Below are 21,562 nucleotides of genomic sequence, written 5' to 3'. Positions count from 1 at the left end.
GGTAGATGTGAAGCGTCTTTCACGCTTTCCAAAAATACCAGGACTAGGGGGCATGCGATGAAGCTACAATGTAGTAAATTTAAAACTAATCGGAGAAAATGTTTCTTCACTCAACGTGTAATTAAACTCTGGAATTTGTCGCCAGAGAATGTGGTAAAGGTGGTTAGCTTAGCAGAGTTTTAAAAAGGTTTGGACGGCTTCCTAAAGGAAAAGTCCATAGACCATTATTAAATAGACTTGGGGAAAATCCACTATTTCTGGGATAAGCAGTATAAAATGTTTTGTACATTTTTGGGATCTTGCCGGGTATTTGTGACCTGGATTGGCCACCGTTGGAAACAGGATGCTGGGCTCGATGGACCTTTGGTCTTTCCCAGTATAGCAATACTTATGTACTTATGTACATATCCCATGACACTGGTGGAGGTTTGACCGGGGGCTTTGACAAAAGCAAACCTCTCATGAAGAGAACAACTAAAGGCTGTCCAGAGACAGGCTTACCCTCTACAGGGCGATGATAAGCACTAATCACACTAAGGTAAACTCTTATGGAGTTGGTCTTGAGACCAGATTCTGATAAGTGTAGAAGGTATTCAAGCAAGATCTGTGTAGGACAAGAAAGAGGATCTAGGGCCTTGCTGTCACACCAGACGGCAAACCTCCTCCATTTGAAAGAGTAACACCTCTTCGTGGAATCTTTCCTGGAAGCAAGCAAGACTCGGGAGACACTCTCTGACAGACCCAAGGAGGTAAATTCTAAGCTCTCAACATCCAGGCCGTGAGAGTTAGAGACTGGAGGTTGGGATGTAGAAGAGTCCCCTTGTTCTGGGTGATGAGGGCTGGAAAACACTCCAATTTCCACAGTTCTTCGGAGGACAACTCCAGAAGAAGAGGGAACCAAATCTGACGCGGCCAGAAGGGAGCAATCAGAATCATGGTTCTGCAGTCTTGCTTGAGTTTCAGCATAGTCTTTCCTACTAGAGGTATGGGACGATACACATATGGAAGGCCTGATCCCCAATGCAGGAGAAAAGCATCTGCTGCTAGTCTGTCATGGGCCTGAAGCCTGGAACAGAATTGAGGGACCTTGTGATTGATCTTAGAGGCAAAAAGATCCACCGAGGGGGTGCCCCACACTCGGAAGATCTTGCGGGCAACGCCCATGTTCAGCAACCACTCGTGAGGTTGCATACCTTGCTCAGTCTGTCGCCCAGACTGTTGTTTACGCCTGCCAGATAAATGGCTTGGAGAAACATGCCGTGATGGCGTGCCCAAAGCCACATCTGGACGGCTTCCTGACACAGAGGCGAGATCCAGTGCCCCCCTGCTTGGTGTAATACATTGCAACCTGATTGTCTGTCTGAATCAGAATAATGTGGTTGGACAGCTGGTCTATGAAAGCCTTTAGAGCGTTCCAGATCGCTCACAATTCCATGAGATTGATCTGAAGACCTTTTTCTACATGAGCTCCCCACCCCAGGAGGGATGCATCCGTTATCAGCACTTTTTGTGGCTGAGGAATTTGGAATGGACGTCCCAAAGTCGAATTGGATCGGATCGTCCACCACTGAAGACAATTCCAAAAGTCGGTGGACAGCTGGTTCACATCCTCTAGATTCCCTGCAGCTTGATACCCTGGGAAGCTAGGGTCCATTGAGCTGCTCATATGTAGATGTGCCATGGGGGTTACATGAACTGTGGAGGCCATGTGCCATTTGCCGAGCCGTGATCTGTTGAGACGTTCAAACTATGAACACCAGAGACAGGAGATTGTCTGCCTTGGCTCAGGAAGATAAGCTCGAGCTGTCTTTGTGTTCAACAGAGCTCCAATGAATTCCAACTTTTGAACTGGGGTGAGATGGGACTTGGAATAATTGACCACGAACCCCAGTAACTCTAGCACTTGAATAGTCATTCGCATGGACTGTAGAGCACCTGCCTCAGAGGTGCTCTTTACCAGCCAGTCATCGAGATAAGGGAACACATGAACTCCCATTCTGTGAGGTGATGCTGCGACTACCACTAGGTACTTTGTAAACACTCTGGGTGCAGACGCCAGACTGAAAGTGCTGTGTTCCTAACCGAAATCAAAGATACTTCCTGTGAGCTGGAAGTATCGAGATGTGTGTGTAAGCATCCTTTAAGTCCAGAGAGCATAGCCAATCGTTCTCTTGAATCATGGGAAGAAAATTTGTTCAGGGCCCTTAGGTCTAGGATGGGACGCATCCCCCCTGTCTTTTTCTGCACAAGGAAATACCTGGAATAGAATCCTAGCCCTTCTTCCCCTGGTGGAACGGGTTTGATCGCTTGGGCCTTCAGAAGGGCGGAGAGTTACTCTGCAAGTACCTGCTTGTGCTGGGAGCTGTAAGAATGAGCTCCCGGTGGGCAATTAAGAGGTTTGGATTCCAGATTGAGGGTGTATCCTAACCGGATTATTTGAAGAACCCACCAGTCAGAGGTTATGAGAGGCCACCTTTGGTGAAAAAATATCAACCTCCCCCCAACCGGCTATGCTTAACTGGAGCCAGTCAAAAGCCTGTCCCTTGCTTTTGCTGCGGAGCAGCAGGGGTCTTAGACGCACGTTGTTGACACAAACGAGCGTGCTGGGGCTGAGCCTGGGCAGGTTGCCGAGAAGCAGGAGTGTACCTACGCCTAGGATAGGAATAGGGAGCACTCCTCTTTCCCCAAAAAAACCTCCTAGATGAGGAGGTAGTAGCAAGACGCCCGGAGGGAGACAGAATCCATAGCATCATTATGCTTCTTGATCTGATCAACAAGATCCTCTACTTTCTCACCAAAAAGGTTGTCCCCCCGGCAAGGAACAATCCGCCATTCGCTGCTGGACCGAATGATCCAGGTCAGAGACATGCAGCCATGAGAGTCTGTGCACCACTATACCTTGAGCAGCAATTCTGGATGCTACATCAAAAGTGTTGAACGTAGCCCTGGCCAGGAATTTTCGACATGCCTTCTGCTGCCTGACCACTTGGCGAAAATGCTTGGCTTGCACCGGAGGGAGTGCATCAACCAAGCTAGACAGTTGCCTCACCGAGTTCCTCAAGTGTACGCTTGTGAAGAGCTGGTATGATTGAATTTTGTCACGTCTGTGGCCGTGACCACCCTCAGACTTACCTTATTTCTGGGGGTCAGCTTCTAAGCTGGCTTCTGCCTATCCTTTCTGGAGTAGTTTTCCTTCTGTGTGCTGGCTGCTTCCAGCATGGCTCTAATTACTCCACTCTACTGCACCTGGGGGTGCTGCCTGAGTTAGCTCTACCTCTGTCTCCAGTCTGGCTCTGTTTGCTCCTCTGTGCTGCACCTAGGTATTCTAAGTCTCTCTATGTTCTGTGTGCGCTCTGCCTGCTCCTTGGTTTGTGCTCCTCTCACCCACTGGTGGCCAGAGCCAGTGGTTGCCATAGTTTGTCTTGCTGTTCCTACCCGTTCCAGACTTTAACCCAGTCCGGTCCGGTTCTTCCAGGCTGCCGGACTTCTCTCTCTTGTTTGTGCCTGGACAGCCTCCGTAGTTGCTTACAGATGGCTGCAGCTGCTCCTCAGGCGTTGAAGGGCTTTATTAATCACTTAGAGACTGCAGCCTTTGCATCGTCTAAGGTCCCTGGTATGTTAGAGTGCTCTGTGCACTGCTACCTCGTCCAGTTCAGTGTGAGTTTCTAGCTTGTTACTAGTAGCTTGGGCATAGCTTTTCTTGTTGGCTTGTGTACAGCTTTACTAGTTCTCCTGTGTGTTGTGTTGTGTGAGTTCCTAGCGTGTGACTAGTTAGCTTGGGCATAGCTTTGCTTGTTAGCTTGTGTACAGTTTTACTAGTTCTCCTGTGTTTTGCTTAGTGTGGGTTTCTAGCTTGTGACTAGTTAGCTTGGGCATAGCTTTCTTGTTAGCTTGTGTACAGCTTTACTAGTTTTCTTGTGTTTAGCTTTCTGGCTTTCCTGTGTGTGCTTTCCTTTGCTTCTGGAGCTTCAGCCCTAGTCCTGTCCGTTGCCAGTACTCCTTGCTACTGGAGCTCCAACCATAGTCTTGCTACTTGACCTGACCATTGCCTGAATCTGACTACTCTCTGCCTGAACCCCGATACTTGCTGCCTGACTCGACTACTGCCTGAACCTGGATATTCTCTGCCTGTGGCCAGACCTAACTATTGCCGGAACCCGGACATTCCCTGCCTGTCTGCCTTGCTTTCGCCTAGGTTCCTGGGGGCACTTCTGTATCCTGATTCCTGTTGTTCCTGCTTGCTAGTTCCAGTTCCGGTTTTCCTGTAAGCCCTGCTGGCTGCCCGAACCTGAGGGCTCAACCCTCGGGGAACGGTGGCTAAGCGTAGGTGAAGCCTAGGTCCAGTGTGTTCCTGTCACAAAGATGACCCTGCTGAACAGATGAGTAGCCTAATGGTTAGTGCAGTGGACTGTAAACCAACGCACACAGGTTCAAACCCCACTATAACTCTTTTTTTGACCTGAAAACTACCTGCTGTACCTGAATGTACACCACTTCAATAGCTTCAGGCTTACAGATGTCATACATTTAGGTAAAGTAGGTATTTTTCTGTTTCTGGAAGACTCAGAATTATTAAAAAAAAAAACCCTGAAGTCGGTCTGTGGATCCCTTGGTTCACAGTCCACTGCACTAACAACTAGGCTTCTCCTCTGACCTGATTGCTGCTTTGTTCGGAATAGCCATAATACCTGCAGCTGACATAGAGCCTGCTATTCCTTTCCAGTTTAATTTTTCAGGTGAGAGGGAGGGAGACAGCAACCACTGGGGGATTAAGGAAAGGACATGCCTTAATCCCTCCTTAGGTCTGCTGCTCAATTAGAGCAACTTTTTGTAACTTGGATGTGACAAACAGGTCTAGATAAAAACATCCCTCTTTTTAGACATGAATGTTTCTTCCCATTCGAAAATTCATGATGGCCATCCTACTTTTACGCCCTCCCTAGTCCCGCCCAAAACATGCTTACAACACACCATTGCTACTGGACAAACTGCAGTGTGAAATTCCCAATTCTGACTTTTCAAAATTACGATTTGGGTATTTTTAGCAGATGAACCTTTTAAGATGATCATCTGATTTGAAAATGAGCACCATACTGTATTTTGGTTTTGGTATTATATGTTTATTGTTTGATGTTATTTCTGTTTTTAAGCTAATTTTCCATACAAAGTGAAAACTTCATAATTTTGAAAAAGTTCAATAAACGAACAAACAAAAAAGACTGGAAGCTAACTAGTCAGCCTAGTAAGGTACAGATAGTAAGCAAGCTCTAGTTAACCTTTCTTTCCAGGTGCTCTCTATAGAACTCCATGCCTGGGCTAAGAAATGAAAGATTTCAATGAATGAAATAGGAAAGACAGTAGGATATATTTCAGTTAAAATTGCAGAAAGCCATGGCATAATATTGTGAGTGGAGGAGTGGCCTAGTGGTTAGGGTGGTGGACTTTGGTCCTCGGGAACTGAGGAACTGAGTTCGATTCCCACTTCAGGCACAGGCAGCTCCTTGTGACTCTGGGCAAGTCACTTAACCCTCCATTGCCCCAGGTACAAATAAGTACCTGTATACAATATGTAAGCCGCATTCAGCCTGCCATGAGTGGGAAAGCGCGGGGTACAAATGTAACAAAAATAAAAAAAAAATAATATTGGCTAGAGCATAAATGCTACTGTTACAACATATGGGCCTAAGTCCTGGCATACCATAAGCCTGGTCCACAGCCACTAGCACTGAACTGCTGGTATTACAATAACAGGATTCTTAATCAGTGACATTATGAAGTCAGTGCCACTGTAATTGCTGGGACCCATATCCTAACATTGCAATGGTTTTGCCTCAAGGTCTGGAATGTAAATGGCTAGAAATCTGGCATTGCATTAGTCGGACTTGGGGTCCTAATATTGTGCCAGTTGAATCCTCAGTCCTGGTATTACCTGGGGAAAGCTCCTCTCTTGGTCTCCAAATATTCACTTAGTCCCTTCTGTACCATCTCGAGTAGTTTGTTACATTCTCTCAGGTTGTCCAGCAGTCTGGGATCAGGACATAATGAAATTACCTGACAGAAAGAAGCAGAGGCTCATCAATATGTGCTGGAAAAATTGTGACATCACCTATACCAGCAATGGGTTGCATCAGGACTATATTGTAGAGAGGTGCATTTGAATCAAACTGAATGGGATACTGATCTGAAAAAGAAAATTTGGGGGCTGTCAGTTCCAGAAACGAACAGAAAAGGTCCTCTGAAAATTTTAAATCCTGTTCATTTGACTCGGTCCCATTAAAGTGTATGTGACCAAAGCAATGAATTTTGTGTATTTCAAAGAAAGACTAAGTGGAACTGGTTGGGCTGGGATAAGGAGGAAGAAGATGACCAAAACTGTTTTTTTTCAGTTTCGGCTGAAACAGAAAATGCAGCTGAAACTCATCACCTGGTTTCAGCCAAAGCCAAAACTGAAAACTCAAGCTTGGTTCTGTAAATGTGAACCAGTGAGGGCCAAAGGGGACTGTCAGAGCTTCCAGTCATAAGAACATAAGCATTTACCATACTGGGACAGACCAAAGGTCCATCAAGCCCAGTATCCTGTTTCCAACAGTGGCCAACCCAGGTCACAAGTAACTGGCAAGACCCCAAAACATTATGGTGCTTATCCTATAAATAAGAAGTGGATTTTCCCCAAGGCCATATTAATAATGGCTTAGGAACTTTAATTTTAGGAAAGTGTCTAAACCTTTTTTAAACCTTGCTAAGCTAACTGCTTTTACTACATTACCTGGCAACAAATTCCAGAGTTTAATTACAGGTTAAGTGAAGAAATATTTTCTCTGATTTGTTTTAAAATTACTACTTTGTAGCTTCATTGCATGCCCCCCTAGTCCAAGTATTTTTGGAAAGAGTAAACAAGTGATTCACGTCTACCCATTCCACTCCACTCACTATTTTATAGACCTCTATCATATCTCCCTTCAGCTGTCTCTTCTCCAAGCTGACGAGCCCTAGCGACTTTAGCCTTTCCTCATAGGGAAGTCGTCCCATCCCCTTTATCATTTTTGTTGCCCTTCTTTGTACCTTTTTCTAATTCCACTATATATTTTTTGAGATGTGGTGACCAGAACGGCACACAGTATTCACAGTGTGGTCATACCATGGAGCAATATAAAGGCATTACAATATCCTCATTTTTGTTTTATATCCCTTTCCTAATAATACCTAACATTCTATTTGCTTTCTTAGACACTGCTACATACTGAGCATAGGGTTTCAACGTATCATCAACAATGACACCTATATCCTTTTGCTGATAGGTGACTCCTAATGGGGAACCTTGCATCACGTAGCTGTAGTTCAGGTTCCTCTTTCCCAACTGCATCATTTTGCACCTGCTCACATTAAACGTCATCTGCCATTTAGATACTCAGTCTCCCAGTCTTGTAAGGTTCTCTTGCAATTTTTCACAATCCTCTTGCGATTTTAACAACTTTGAATACAGCGGTCCTAGTACAGACCCCTGTGAAACCCCACAAACTACAGTTCTCCATTGGGAATACAGACCATTTAGCCCTACTCTTTGTTTTCTATCTTTTAATCAGTTTTTAATCCACAGTAGAACACTACCTCCTATCCCATGACTCTCCAATTTCCTCTGGAGTCTTTCAAGAGGTACTTTGTCACATGCCTTTTGAAAATCCAGATACACAATATCAATAGGCTCACCTTTATCCACATGTATGTTCACCCCTTCAAAGAAATGTAGTAGATTGGTGAGGCAAGATTTCCCTTCACTAAATCTATGTTGGCTTTGCCTCATTAATCCATGCTTATGTATATGCTCTGTAATTTTGTTCGTTATAATAGTCTCTACCATTTTACCCGGCACCATGAGGCTCACCGGTCTATAATTTCTGGAATCACCTCTGGAACCCTTTTTAAAAATCGGTGTTACATTGGCCACCCTCCAATCTTCCAGTACCATGTTTGATTTTTAAATATAAGTTACATATTACTAACCATAGTTCCGCAGGTTCATTTTTCAATTCTATCAGTACAATAGGATGTATACCATCCGGTCCAGATGAATTGCTACTCTTCAGTTTGTCAAACTGCACTATCACATCTTCTAGGTTTAAAGAGATTTGATTCACTTTCTCTGACTTGTCTGCATTGAATGCCATTTGTGGCACCGGTATCTCTTCCACATCTTCTTCGGTGAAGACTGAAGCAAAGAATTCATTTAATCTTTCTGCTATGGCCTTGTCTTCCCTGAGTGCCCCTTTTACCCCTTGGTCATCTAGCAGTCCAATTAATTCTCTTGCCAGCTTCTTGCTTCTAATATACCTTTATAAAGTTTTTACTATATGTTTTTATTTCCAACAAAATCTTCTTTTCAAAGTCTCTCTTTGCCTTCCTTATCAGGGCTTTCAATTTCACTTGCCATTCCTTAAGCTGTTTCCTATTATTTTCATTCGGTTTCTGAAGGGGTTTTTTTTTTTTTAGTTCTAATAGCTTCCTTCACCTCACTTTTTAACCATGCCGGCTGTTGTTTTGCCTTTCTTCCTCCTTTATTAATACATGGAATATATCTGGCCTGGGCTTCCAGGATGGTATTTTTGAACAGCATCCATGCCTGATGTAAATTTTTGATCTTTGCAGCTGCTCCTCTAAGTTTTGGGTTTTTTTACCGTTCTCATTTTGTCATAGTCTCCTTTTTGAAAGTCTGTATCCCTCTGCTAAACGTGGTGTATCCAAGCCAAATATAATAATTCAAATAATAAAACACCATATTTTACCTCCAAGCAATATAGCCTCCACACACATGGGCCGTAGCTAATGAAATCAAACAAAGCCACAGTGCTTATACAGCGGCTGACTTTGCACCACACTCAGAATGAAAGCTGACATTATCAGGGGCATTTTCGAAAGAGAAGGGCGCCCATCTTCCGACACAAATCGGGAGATGGGCGTCCTTCTCTCAGGGTCACCCAAATCTGCATAATCGAAAGCCGATTTTGGGCGTCCTCAACTGCAGTCCATTGCAGGGACAACCAAAGTTCACGGGGGCGTGTCAGAGGCATAGCGAAGGCAGGACTGGGGCGTGCATAAGAGATGGGCGTCCTCGACCGATAATGGAAAAAAGAAGGGCGTCCCTGACGACCATTTGGTCGACTTTACTTGGTCCATTTTTTTTCACGACCAAGCCTCAAAAAGGTGCTCAAATTGACCAGATGACCACCGGAGGGAATCGTGGATGACCTCCCCTTACTCCCCCAGTGGTCACCAACCCCCTCCCATCCAAAAAAAAAAGCTTAAATTTTTTTTTTTGCCAGCCTCAAATGTCATAACCAGCTCCATGACAGCAGTATGCAGGTCCCTGGAGCAGTTTTAGTGGGTGCACTGCACTTCAGGCAGGCGGACCCAGGCCCATCCCCCCCCCTACCTGTCACACTTGTGCTGGTAAATGTGAGCCCTTCAAAACCTACCAGAAACCCACTGTACCCACATGTAGGTGCCCCCTTCACCCCTTAGGGCTATGGTAGTGGTGTACAGTTGTGGGGAGTGGGTTGTGGGGGGGGGGGGGGGGGTTGTGGGGCTCAGTAGCCAAGGTAAGGGAGCTATGCACCTGGGAGCAATTTGTGAAGTCCACTGCAGTGCCCTCTAGGGTGCCCGGTTGGTGTCCTGGCATGTGAGGGGGACTAGTGCACTACGAATGCTGGCTCCTCCCATGACCAAATGCCTTGGATTTGGTCGTTTTTGAGATGGGCGTCCTCGGTTTCCATTATGGCCGAAAACCGAGGACGACCATCTCTAAGGTTGACCATCTCAACATTTAGGTCGACCATCTCTAAGGTTGACCTAAATGTTGAGATTTGGGTGTCCCCAACCGTATTATCGAAACGAAAGATGGATGCCCATCTTGTTTCGCTAATAGCGGGTTCACCGCCCCTTCGCCAGGACGACCTTAGAGATGGGCGCCCTTAGAGATGGTCATCCCCATTCGATTATGCTCCTCCACAACTCCATAGGCTAATTCCTAAGGAGCTTATCTTCGCAAATTTACAGATTTACATTCTAGCTAAAATTTTGTATCAAAAGCATTTTATTTATTGGGCTTTATTAACCAGCTTTATGAACTGATTACATTACATTACATGACACTTATATCCCACACATACCTTGTGGCTCACAAGAAAGAAAACAGGAACAACTCCAGGCATTATATTTTTAACAGTGTTTACATTATAATAACCTAACTCCTTAAAAATTTTCTAAATAAAAACATTTTCAACAATCTTTGAAAAATCATATAATTAGATTGTCTTCTAAGAACAGATGGTAAATGGTTCCAGTGTGTAGCTGAGAGCAACAACGAGAGTCCAAATCTCCCGCAAAAAACACAAGAAAACAACAAGACAAGTGGAAGAAATCCAGAAAGACCAAACTGAAGTCACAGATGTTGAGAAACCAAAATATTTTATTAGGACCCAACACGGTCTGCGTTTCGGCCAAAAGAGGCCTTCTTCAGGGGTCTACAAATTGGCATGTACGGATGTTCCTCCAAAGGGTCTCACAAAATGAGACGATCCCTGTAAGGTCAAGGTCTTTTTTTAAACCTGTGTGTGACCAAGCAAGCAGACTTCTGGCTTCCAAAATTCATGTCTCACTCTCAGACTGCTTGCTTGGTCACACGCAGGTTTAAAAAAAGACCTTGACCTTACAGGGATCGTCTCATTTTATGAGAACCTTTGGAGGAACATCTGTGTATACCAATTTGTAGACCCCTGAGGAAGGCCTCTTTTGGCCGAAACACGGACCGTGTTGGGTCCTAATAAAATATTTTGGTTTCTCAACATCTGTGACTTCAGTTTGGTCTTTCTAGATTTCTTCCGCTTGTCTTGTTGTTTTCCAGTGTGTAGCTGCCAAATATGTAAATGTACTACAGAAAACCTTTTTATAAACCACCTTTTTGGGATCTGGAAATTGTAAAATTAAAAAACATCTGGATTCAGGGGAAATATTCCTAGAAGACAATCTTATTAACCCAGACATATAAGCAGGTACTTCACCATGCACTATAAAAATACTAAACACAGTTTAAAAATAACTCGCACTTGTAAAGGCAACCAGTCTAATTGGATAAACAATGGGGTAACTATCAAATCAATCAAGCTGTAGTATTTAACAGCATTTGAAATTTCTTAATCACTACAACATCAACTGTAAATAATATTACAATAGTCAATATGTGACAATACCATAGTTTGCACAATCTAAACACTTCAGGAATAAACTAGATCTTACATGATTAGTTTCTACAATACTTCCACAGTCATGTCTCCAAGACATCTCTCATTTCTGAAACAGGCAATATCCAACTCTCACTCTCTGGGTTCCCTGGCTGTTAGGTCCTGGTAAGGGCTCCCTCCCTGACTCAGGGTGAGTTCCCAGAATCCTCCCTACTCCAACCCTTCTGGGTCTTCTCCAGCCTGGAAAATTCCCACTCTACTCTCCGAGGCTCCCTGGCCTTTAACAGGATCAAAAAGACAGGTCAACACCAAATTCGTTGGCCTATGCAAAACATTTGCAGATCAGTCTTTCAGTTTCACTTCTCAGCATTCCTTGTTTCAGGGAATGGGCTTAGCAACTTCAGAATGGTTCTGTTTTAGTCGGCTGCCACCCATGTAGCCATCACTGTTAAGGTACTACCACCCAAGCAGGTTCCTGTTGTTCACTCTATCTGCACTAGGGTGGATTATACCCTAGTTGTCTGATGGTAGGCATTCTTGAGAGGATCTGACTGGGACTGGGGTTGGGGTCCCCCACTTCCCTTGTGACAGAACATATACCCCAGCATAGGTGCCAAAAATGTGAATGAATAAACATTCAGCTTATTCTGCTTGTGTAGTCATTGTTTGTTTAAAGATATACAAACAGAAATTACTTTTATTTGTCATGTCTAACATTCCTCCCAAAATGAAAGCATATCACAAATGAGCAAAAATTTAGACCTTCTTTGGAACAGGTGTAAATTTGTATGACGATATATATGTGTGCTACTACAGTTGGTTCTGGGTGCTTATTCATAGACACACATGGTGCCTTTATAAAACAGGTTTTAAATAGGTGCCTTTTTTCCAATTTTGACATAGGTAAGCTTGAAGTTGATCAACCATCCCCCCCCCCCCCCCCCCCCATCAGAATTCATGCCCAGTTTTCCAAGAAGCTCAGAGAAATGGGAACCTGAACCCCTATGAACCTTCTAACTATAAGGAGTGCCCAGAACAAGAATTACAGCTTTATTTTTTTTTTTTTAAACACAAGAATTTGTTGAGAGCGAACACAGTATGTCTTTACTGCAGTTTTCTGCCACTGTTGGTGCCTTTTCACCCCTCTCTCAGTGCCATGTGGCAATCCTGCTACTGTTGGTGCTGTTTTGCCCCTCTTTTGATGACTTAGTCTTAGGCTGTTCATGCTACTGTTGTTGTGACATTTTCTCCTGTTTTGCTGCCTTGGGATTTTCCCTTTATTGTTTGTGCTGTTTTGCTCCTCTTTTGGTGTCTCTGCTGCTGCTGCTGCCAAACAGCAACATTCATAAAACTTGGATGGAAAACCACAATGTAAGAGTCCAAGATAGGAATGGAAACTAATGAGCATTGTGATCCATAAAATTAACTGAAAGAGGAAACTGATCTGAAAACAAACCACAAATTTTTTTTTTGGTGCATATCCATAATACACTGTTGTCACAATACAAACACTCAGTATTCTCACACATGAAATATGTAGACACAATACTACAGGCACCTGTTTGTTTTCGTTGGCACTTTTCATGATCTTCCTCCAGGTCCTTTCCATGGTCTGGTATCGCTTGCTCTCTACAGGCAGTTGCCTATTGATGTCCTCTGAACTGAAGATGGGTTCCAGGTATAGCCAGGAGCGCTGACAAGTTAGCCATTCCTCCAGAACATCCTGACAGGAAAAATAAGAAAGTCAGCTCCAGAATGGTGGAAAGAAATAATATAGGGATCAACATTCAAAGGGGTTTAACTGGGCAGGACAGGCTCTTGCCTGGTTAACCCCCACGGAGCTAGCCGACTGCTCACATTCAGTGGCACTCAAATGGGTAGAACTAAATATCATTTCTAACCAGCCATTCTCTAACGGTAAGGTTAGAAGTAATCCAAGAGCAGAGTTTGGGTAGACTCCTACTTATACAGTTATCTGTGATATTCAGACCACTAATCGGTTAAGTGTTTGGATAATATTAGGGCACCAAAAATGCTGGCCCTACCTTTATCCACCAAGCTAATTGGGTACCGATCTGTATATTGGCCAGTGCCTGGTTAACTTCCAGATTGCCGTACTAATCTGGATATTTAATGGAGGTTGGACATGTCCCAGCATTGAATATCCAGGGTTAATTCAGCCCACGGCTGTGAGAGGCTTACAAGCTTCTTACCACCACTGGCTGAATATCAGGCCCATACTTCCTAAAATATTTGGAAGATTACCACTGAAACATAACAAGGAGAATAGTCAGCCCATGGTGGTAACCAGCTTGCAAGCTGCTTCCAGCTGTGGGCTGTCCTAATCTCAGATAGTCAATGCTGGGGCATATACGGCTCCTGACATTGAATATCCAGGTATGTCTGTTGATCCAGAAGTTAACCAGGTACCGGCTGATATTCAGACTGGTGCCTGGTTAACTCGCATAAAGTTATAATAGCTGTTTTGCTGTCCTATGTGGTTACCTGGAGGGGCATAATTGAACGGGGCACTTAAGTTTTCATGAGGGCGTCCTCACAGGACGGCCCCGTAGAGGGGCGGGGAAACCCATATTATCGAAACAAGATGGGCATTACATAGTAACATAGTAACATAGTAACATAGTAACATAGTAGATGACGGCAGAAAAAGACCTGCATGGTCCATCCAGTCTGCCCAACAAGATAAACTCATATGTGTATACCTTACCTTGATTTGTACCTGCCTTTTTCAGGGCACAGACCGTACAAGTCTGCCCAGCAGTATTTCCCGCCTCCCAACCACCAGTCCCGCCTCCCATCACCGGCTCTGGCACAGACCGTATAAGTCTGCCCTCTACTATCCTTGCCTCCCAACCACCAACCTCTCTTCCCCCACCTGCTCCGCCACCCAATTTCAGCTAAGCTTCTGAGGATCCCTTCCTACTGCATAGGATTCCTTTATGCATATCCCACACATGTTTGAATTCTGTTACCATTTTCATCTCCACCACCTCCCGCGGGAGGGCATTCCAAGCATCCACCACCCTCTCCGTGAAAAAATACTTCCTGACATCTTTTTTGAGTCTGCCCCCCTTCAATCTCATTTCATGTCCTCTTGTTCTACCGCCTTCCCATCTCCGGAAAAGATTTGTTTGCGGATTAATACCTTTCAAGTATTTGAATGTCTGTATCATATCACCCCTGTTCCTCCTTTCCTTCAGGGTATACATGTTCAGGTCAGCAAGTCTCTGCTCATACGTCTTGGAACGCAAATCCCATACCATTCTCGTAGCTTTTCTTTGCACCGCTTCCATTTTTTTAACATCCTTCGCAAGGTACGGCCTCCAAAACTGAACACAATACTCCAGGTGGGGCCTCACCAACGACTTGTACAGAGGCATCAACACTTCCTTTCTTCTGCTGATCACACCTCTTTCTATACAGCCTAGCAACCTTCTCGCTATGGCCACCGCCTTGTCACACTGTTTCGTCACCTTCAGATTCTCGGATACTATCACCCCAAGATCCCTCTCCCCCTCAGTACCTATCAGACTCTCACCGCCTAACACATGGAGTGGAGGAGTGGCCTAGTGGTTAGGGTGGTGGACTATGGTCCTGGGGAACTGAGGAACTGAGTTCGATTCCCGGCACAGGCAGCTCCTTGTGACTCTGGGCAAGTCACTTAACCCTCCAATGCCTGCCGCATAGAGCCTGCCATGAGTGGGAAAGCGTGGGGTACAAATGTAACAAAACAAAAAAAAAAAAGTCTCTCGTGGGTTTCTACTCCCTAAATTCATCTCTTTGCATTTCTTCGCATTGAATTTTAATTGCCAAACCTTAGACCATTCTTCTAGCTTCCTCAGATCCCTTTTCATGCTTTCCACTCCCTCCCGGGTGTCCACTCTGTTGCAAATCTTAGTATCATCTGCAAATAGGCAAACCTTACCTTCTAACCCTTCGGCAATGTCACTCACAAATATATTGAACAGAATCGGCCCCAGCACCTATCCCTGAGGCACTCCACTACTCACCTTTCCCTCCTCCGAGCGAACTCCATTTACCACCACCCTCTGTCGTCTGTCCGTCAACCAGTTCCTAATCCAGTTCACCACTTCGGGACCTATCTTCAGCCCATCTAGTTTATTTAAGAGCCTCCTGTGGGGAACCGTGTCAAAAGCTTTGCTAAAATCTAAGTAGATTACGTCTATAGAACGTCGATGATTCAATTCTCCAGTTACCTAATCAAAGAATTCAATGAGATTAGTTTGGCACGATTTCCCTCTGGTAAAACCATGTTGTCTCGGATCTTGCAACTTATTGGCTTCCAGGAAATTCACTATCCTTTCCTTCAGCATCGCTTCCATTACTTTTCCAATAACCGAAGTGAGGCTTACCGGCCTGTAGTTTCCAGCTTCTTCCCTATCACCACTTTTGTGAAGAGGGACCACCTCCGCCGTTCTCCAGTCCCTCAGAACCTCTCCCGTCTCCAAGGATTTATTAAACAAATCTTTAAGAGGACCCGCCAGAACCTCTCTGAGCTCCCTCAATATTCTGGGGTGGATCCCGTCCGGTCCCATGGCTTTGTCCACCTTTAGCTTTACAAGTTGTTGATACACACTCTCTTCCGTGAACGGTGCTGTATCCACTCCATTCTCAGGTGTACTTTTGCCAGTCCCTCGCGGTCCTTCTCCAGGATTTTCTTCAGTGAAAACAGAACAAAAGTATCTATTTAGCAAATTGGCTTTTTCTTCATCATTATCTACATAGCGGTTCTCTGTATCTTTTAGTCTCACAATTCCCTTTTTAGTCATTCTTCTTTCACTAATATACCTGAAGAAATTTTTGTCACCCCTCCTTACATTTCTAGCCATTTGTTCTTCTGCTGCCGCCTTCGCCAGACGTACCTCTCTCTTGGCTTCTTTCAGTTTCATCCGGTATTCCTCCCCGTGTTCATCTTTCGTTTCGATAATATGGTCGGGGACGCCCAAATCATGAAATTTAGGTCGACCCTAGAGATGGACGTCCTTATGTCGTTTTTGAGATGGTCATCCCCAGTTTTCAGCGATAATGGAAACCGAGGACGCCCATCTCAAAAACGACCAAATCCAAGCCATTTGGTCATGGGAGGAGCCAGCATTCGTAGTGCACTGGTCCCCGACATGCCAGGACACCAACCGGGCACCCTAGGGGGCACTGCAGTGGACTTCAGAAAAAGGTCCCAGGTGCATAGCTCCCTTCCCTTGGGTGCTGAGCCCCCCCAACCCCCCCCCCCCAAACCCACCTGTACACCACTACCATAGCCCTTAGGGATGAAGCGGGGGCACCTACATGTGGGTACAGTGGGTTTCTGGTGGGTTTTGGAAGGCTCACATTTACCACCACAAGTGTAACAGGTATGAGGGGGATGGGCCTGGGTCCGCCTACCTGAAGTATACTGCACCCACTACAACTGCTCCAGGTACATGCATACTGCTGCGATGGACTTGAGTATGGCATTTGAGGCTGGCAAAAAAGTATTTTTAAAGGGTTTTTTGAGGGTGTCAGGGGGTTAGCTACCACTGGGGGAGTAAGGGGAGGTCATCCCCGATTCCCTCCAGTGGTCATCTGGTCAGTTCAGGCACCTTTTCGATGCTTGGTCATGAAAAAAAATGGACCAAATAAAGTCGGCCAAGTGTTCATCAGGGACACCCTTCTTTTTTCCCCATTATCGGCTGAGGACGCCCATCTCCTAAGCACACCCCAGTTCCGCCTTCGCTACTGCCGACATGCCCCCATAAATTTTGGTCATCCCCTCGACGGAAAGCAGTTGAGGGCACCCAAAATTGGCATTCAATTTTGCCGATTTGGGCAACCTTGCGAGAAGGACGCCCATCTCCTGATTTGTGTTGGAAGATGGACGCCCTTCTCTTTCGAAAATTCACCTGTTAGTCAGTTAGCAGACTCAATACCACCATTAACCAATAGGGTGGCTGCTCTGCCCTACCTCTACTCCCGGCCTGCCCCTAACATTACCAATGGCCAATTAGTGGAGATATTCAGTGACACTAACAGGTTTAGTGCTGCTGAATATCAGTGTCCTGCTGGCTCAGTGGAGTTTAACTGGGCAGGAATCTCTCTTGCTCAGTTAAACCCTTTTGAATACTGTCCCCAACATACCCAGAGCTAAACATTGGAAGATTACCATTGTAACATGACATATCCGGAGCTACACATAATTTGTTTAGAGAAAGCTAATGCTATTTGTAAAAGTCATCTGCTTAAATTGTATACAAAACTTGTGGCTAGTTTTATGCGCATCATCAGCACACTCATCAGCATTTTCCATGATGATAGCAACATATATGCCTGTATCATGGTTTGCTTTATAATCTGTTCATAAGTGTATCAATCTCATCAGACTACTTTTACCAAAAAAAGGTTCTAGTAGGTATTCTTTACACTTACGTCATTCTTTTGCCGTTCCCTTCACACCCAAAGCCAAAAACACACAAAATGTTTAAATATATTTTATTGGTCAAGACCAATATGGCTCCCAAATTAAACTAAAAGTCTTCCCCTGTTTACAGTCCAAATTAGTCACAAATTGTCTTTCCATGAACAACAAGTAGCAGATCTCCATAGGGCTATCATAGGTGTCTCCAAGAACAGCTAATAAAACAAAATAGTTTTCTTGCCCATCAAAATAGTTTGTTTTAGAAACCTCCATAAGGCCTTTTGGGATGGGCAATGCAATTTGAAAAATAGAGATTTTTTTAAAATTTATTTTAGTTACATTTGTACCCCACGCTTTCTCACTCATGGCAGCCTCAATGCGGCAGGCAATGGAGGGTCATGGGAGCCCAGAGTCACAAGGAGCTGCCTGTGCTGGGAATTGAACTCAGTTCCTCAGTTCCCCAGGACCAAAGTCCACCACCCTAACCACTAGGCCACTCCTCCACATCATCATCTTAAGCCGTAACAGGCAAGTATGACCCCCCAAACCCCAGACACCTGTGATAGCACCTGCAGCCAAAACTGCTTAACTTTAGTGCAGTGCCAAAACATATGGCCCAAAATAGCACCAGTAGAGGAACATTTTGGGCAACAGGAGGACTCAATCAATCCAGCTCTGTAACCCATAAAAATACAGACGATCCAAGAATGTGCATTCCTTAAGCAGATTTCCAAATGAAAACTTTGTAAAGAAATCCCAAGATCTCTTGCCCATTGGGCAGCCAAAGGCACATAGTCAAAGCCAGAAAGGTGCGCTTTCAGAAAAGCATGGTGAAAATATAAAGGCACAGGAAGGTGAGAGTCAAGGCTATAAAAGCAGCAACCAAAGACTACTGGGTGGGCAGTCTCAAAGCTGGTGTGGACAAAGAAAGTATATAATGCTGGATTTGCAGATAGCCCATATCAATAATATATCACATACACCATATAGTTTAGAACGCCAACAATGACAAATGATAGGCTTAAAGATTTAGGCATGCTGTTAAAAGCAGGTTTACTCCATAGTAATCACAGAAGCTAAGGGTATTTCTTATTTGTCAAGATTTCAGTCAAATCTTCTTCTATTTTTAGTTCCTTCCTCTAAGCTTATGTCACACTAAAATTTCTTCCTTCACTCTGCACCCTTATCAGAACACACTCATCTGCTCATCCTATCATTTATTCATACTTGTGTCATCCGGAGCTTGCTTTCCCAGGTGCTGATCCTTTGTTCAAAGGGTTTTTTGTATGGAGAGAAAGACATGCTCTGCGTCATAACAATATGATCATCTAGGAGCTGTGAAGCTTCGTCTGGACTCTTCAGAATGAATGTCCCTGTATCTTTATATGGCAGGACATTAAATATCACAGATACCCATTCGTTCTCCATTTTATCCAGCGCCTAAAGAACAAAGAGAAAGAACTGTTTAGGGACTACACACTGCAGGCAACAATGCAACTATAGTATGCCATTCACAGGACGGCAAAAATTTTAGTCTCAGCAAAAAAACAGCACAAAGGGCCTTTAAAAACAAAAGGGACACAGTGCTTATGTTAAAAACCTTAAATAATCCAAATTTGATTGAAGGGAGACCAGACACGGGCTGTGTTTCGGTGCCACCGCACCTGCGTCAGGGGTCTACATAGAACACAGTATAATAAACATTCAAAATTAGATTGAAAATGCTGACATAATCAACTTAGGTATATACATATAAATACAAGCATATGTATAAAATAACAGGAAAACAGAAAAGGAACAACAAAAGAAACCAAAAAATGTGTGTATATATATATATATATATATATATATATATATATATATATATATATATATATATATATATATATATATATATATATATATATATACACACACACATATATATATATATATATGCAGAAATATACAATATCTGATGCACCACTCAGTAAATAATGATGCGATAGTATGCATAAAGAGATGTACATAATCATGCTTTTGAATATGAAATTAGATTACACATTGTATATGTATATACATATATATTTATACACAAAACATTAATATCAAAAGACATTAGTATATTTAAAAATTAAATTTTTTTTTTAAAAACATGATAAAATAAAGAGACATTAGTCAGTATAATATAAAATGTATTATTTACTCAAGATAAAAATTGTGGAGCAAATATTTTTAAAAAATATTTTTAAATGAAAAAAGGAAACTCACCACACAAATGACAAGGAGGCTTATACAGACAAATTCAGTGCATCTGTGGACTTGCAAAGTTGTCTCTAAATATATTCCTTTTTTTAATGTATATGATTACAAATAATGCTTTCAAAAATGGTATACAAAAACGTAAAATTCTTGTGAAGCCCGATTTCGCTTTTAATAATTTTTGAGTAGAGGAGTGTGGTAGCCGTGTTAGTCCACTCTTAAGGTTATCAATAGAAATCAAACAAAATAAAACATGGAGAAGAAAATAAGATGATACCTTTTTTATTGGACATAACTTAATATATTTCTTGATTAGCTTTCGAAGGTTGCCCTTCTTCGTCAGATCGGAAATAAGCAAATGTGCTAGCTGACAGTGTATATAAGTGAAAACATTCAAGCATTACTATGACAGTCTGACAGGGTGGGAGGATGGGGGTGGGTCGGAGGTATGCATGGGGACATCAAAGCATATCATTGATATTCTAACAGGATGGGTGTGGATAGGTGAGGGGTGGGGTGATCAACAGAGACATACAGCTTTATGGTTTATAATGGGCTAGGAACCCCAGATCCTTGTTAAGTCCTTTCTGTTGGGTGTTAAAATATTCAGTCATTCTGACTTCAAAGGTCTTACGTTCTTGTATGGTTTTAAAGTTACCTTTCAGTATTCTCACTGTGAAATCACTGGTACAGTGTCCTGGTTCTGTGAAGTGCTGACCCACCGGGGTGGGGGCCCTACTGGCTGTATTGTTCATGTGATGTCTATGTAAATTGAATCTTGTCTTAAGCATCTGGCCTGTTTCTCCAATATAGCATCCTTCGTTACATTTTTTACACTGAATGATATATACCACATTGGAAGATGAGCAAGTGAAAGATCCCTTTATGTTGAATATCTTTCCTTTGTGGATAACTGTGGGGTCCTGTGAAATATTTTGGCATAGTTTGCAACTGGATAAATTACAATTTTTTGGACACCACGGTCTCAATCAGTGATGGCTGTATACAAACATCCATATACAAGAAACCCACAGACAGATGCAGCTACCTCCACAACTCCAGCTTCCATCCTTCACATACAAAAAGATCCATCATTTACAGCCAAGCCACAAGATACCACCGTATCTGCTCTGGCCCAGGGGACAGAGACAGACACCTTAAAAGCCTGACTGCATCCTTCAAACAGAAAGGCTACAACCCCAAAATAATCTCCAAGAATATTGCCTCCTCCCTCAAAACACCCAGGGAGAATCTGCTACAGTACAAGGAGAAAAAATCCACAGACAGAATCCCCCTTGTAGTGACATACAATCCAGAGCTGGAAAAACTGAGGAAAATCATAAGAGATCTACAACCTATACTCCAGGAGGATGAATTACTGAAAGAGATATTCCCATCCCCACCAGTACTGGCCTTCCGACAGCCACCCAACTTAAAACACAAGCTAATCAGAAGTAAACTTCCATCACAGACTGAAAAGAAACAGAAGGGCACACGTTCCTGTAATTTATCCAGGTAACTTTAAAACCATACAAGAACGTAAGACCTTTGAAGTCAGAATGATTGAATATTTTAACACCCAACAGAAAGGACTTAACAAGGATCTGGGGTTCCTAGCCCATTATAAGCCATAAAGCTGTATGTCTCCATTCAT

General features: G+C 43.5%; 1 protein-coding gene across 1 annotated transcript in view; it reads right to left on the bottom strand.

The window, feature by feature from the left end:
• The window catches only part of LOC115458777 (dynein heavy chain 1, axonemal-like), a gene marked incomplete at its 5' end in the record, with an annotated part of 332,737 nt that overhangs the window by 199,230 nt on the left and 111,945 nt on the right, over window positions 1-21,562 (bottom strand). The window contains 3 exon segments of the mRNA XM_030188593.1: window positions 5,930-6,051; window positions 12,793-12,957; window positions 18,895-19,107. Of these exon segments, the coding sequence (XP_030044453.1) occupies window positions 5,930-6,051; window positions 12,793-12,957; window positions 18,895-19,107 (500 nt within the window).

Source organism: Microcaecilia unicolor, unplaced genomic scaffold (genome assembly GCF_901765095.1).
Source record: "Microcaecilia unicolor unplaced genomic scaffold, aMicUni1.1, whole genome shotgun sequence".
Taxonomy (NCBI): Eukaryota; Metazoa; Chordata; class Amphibia; order Gymnophiona; family Siphonopidae; genus Microcaecilia; species Microcaecilia unicolor.
This window is presented reverse-complemented; position numbering and strand designations above follow the sequence as displayed.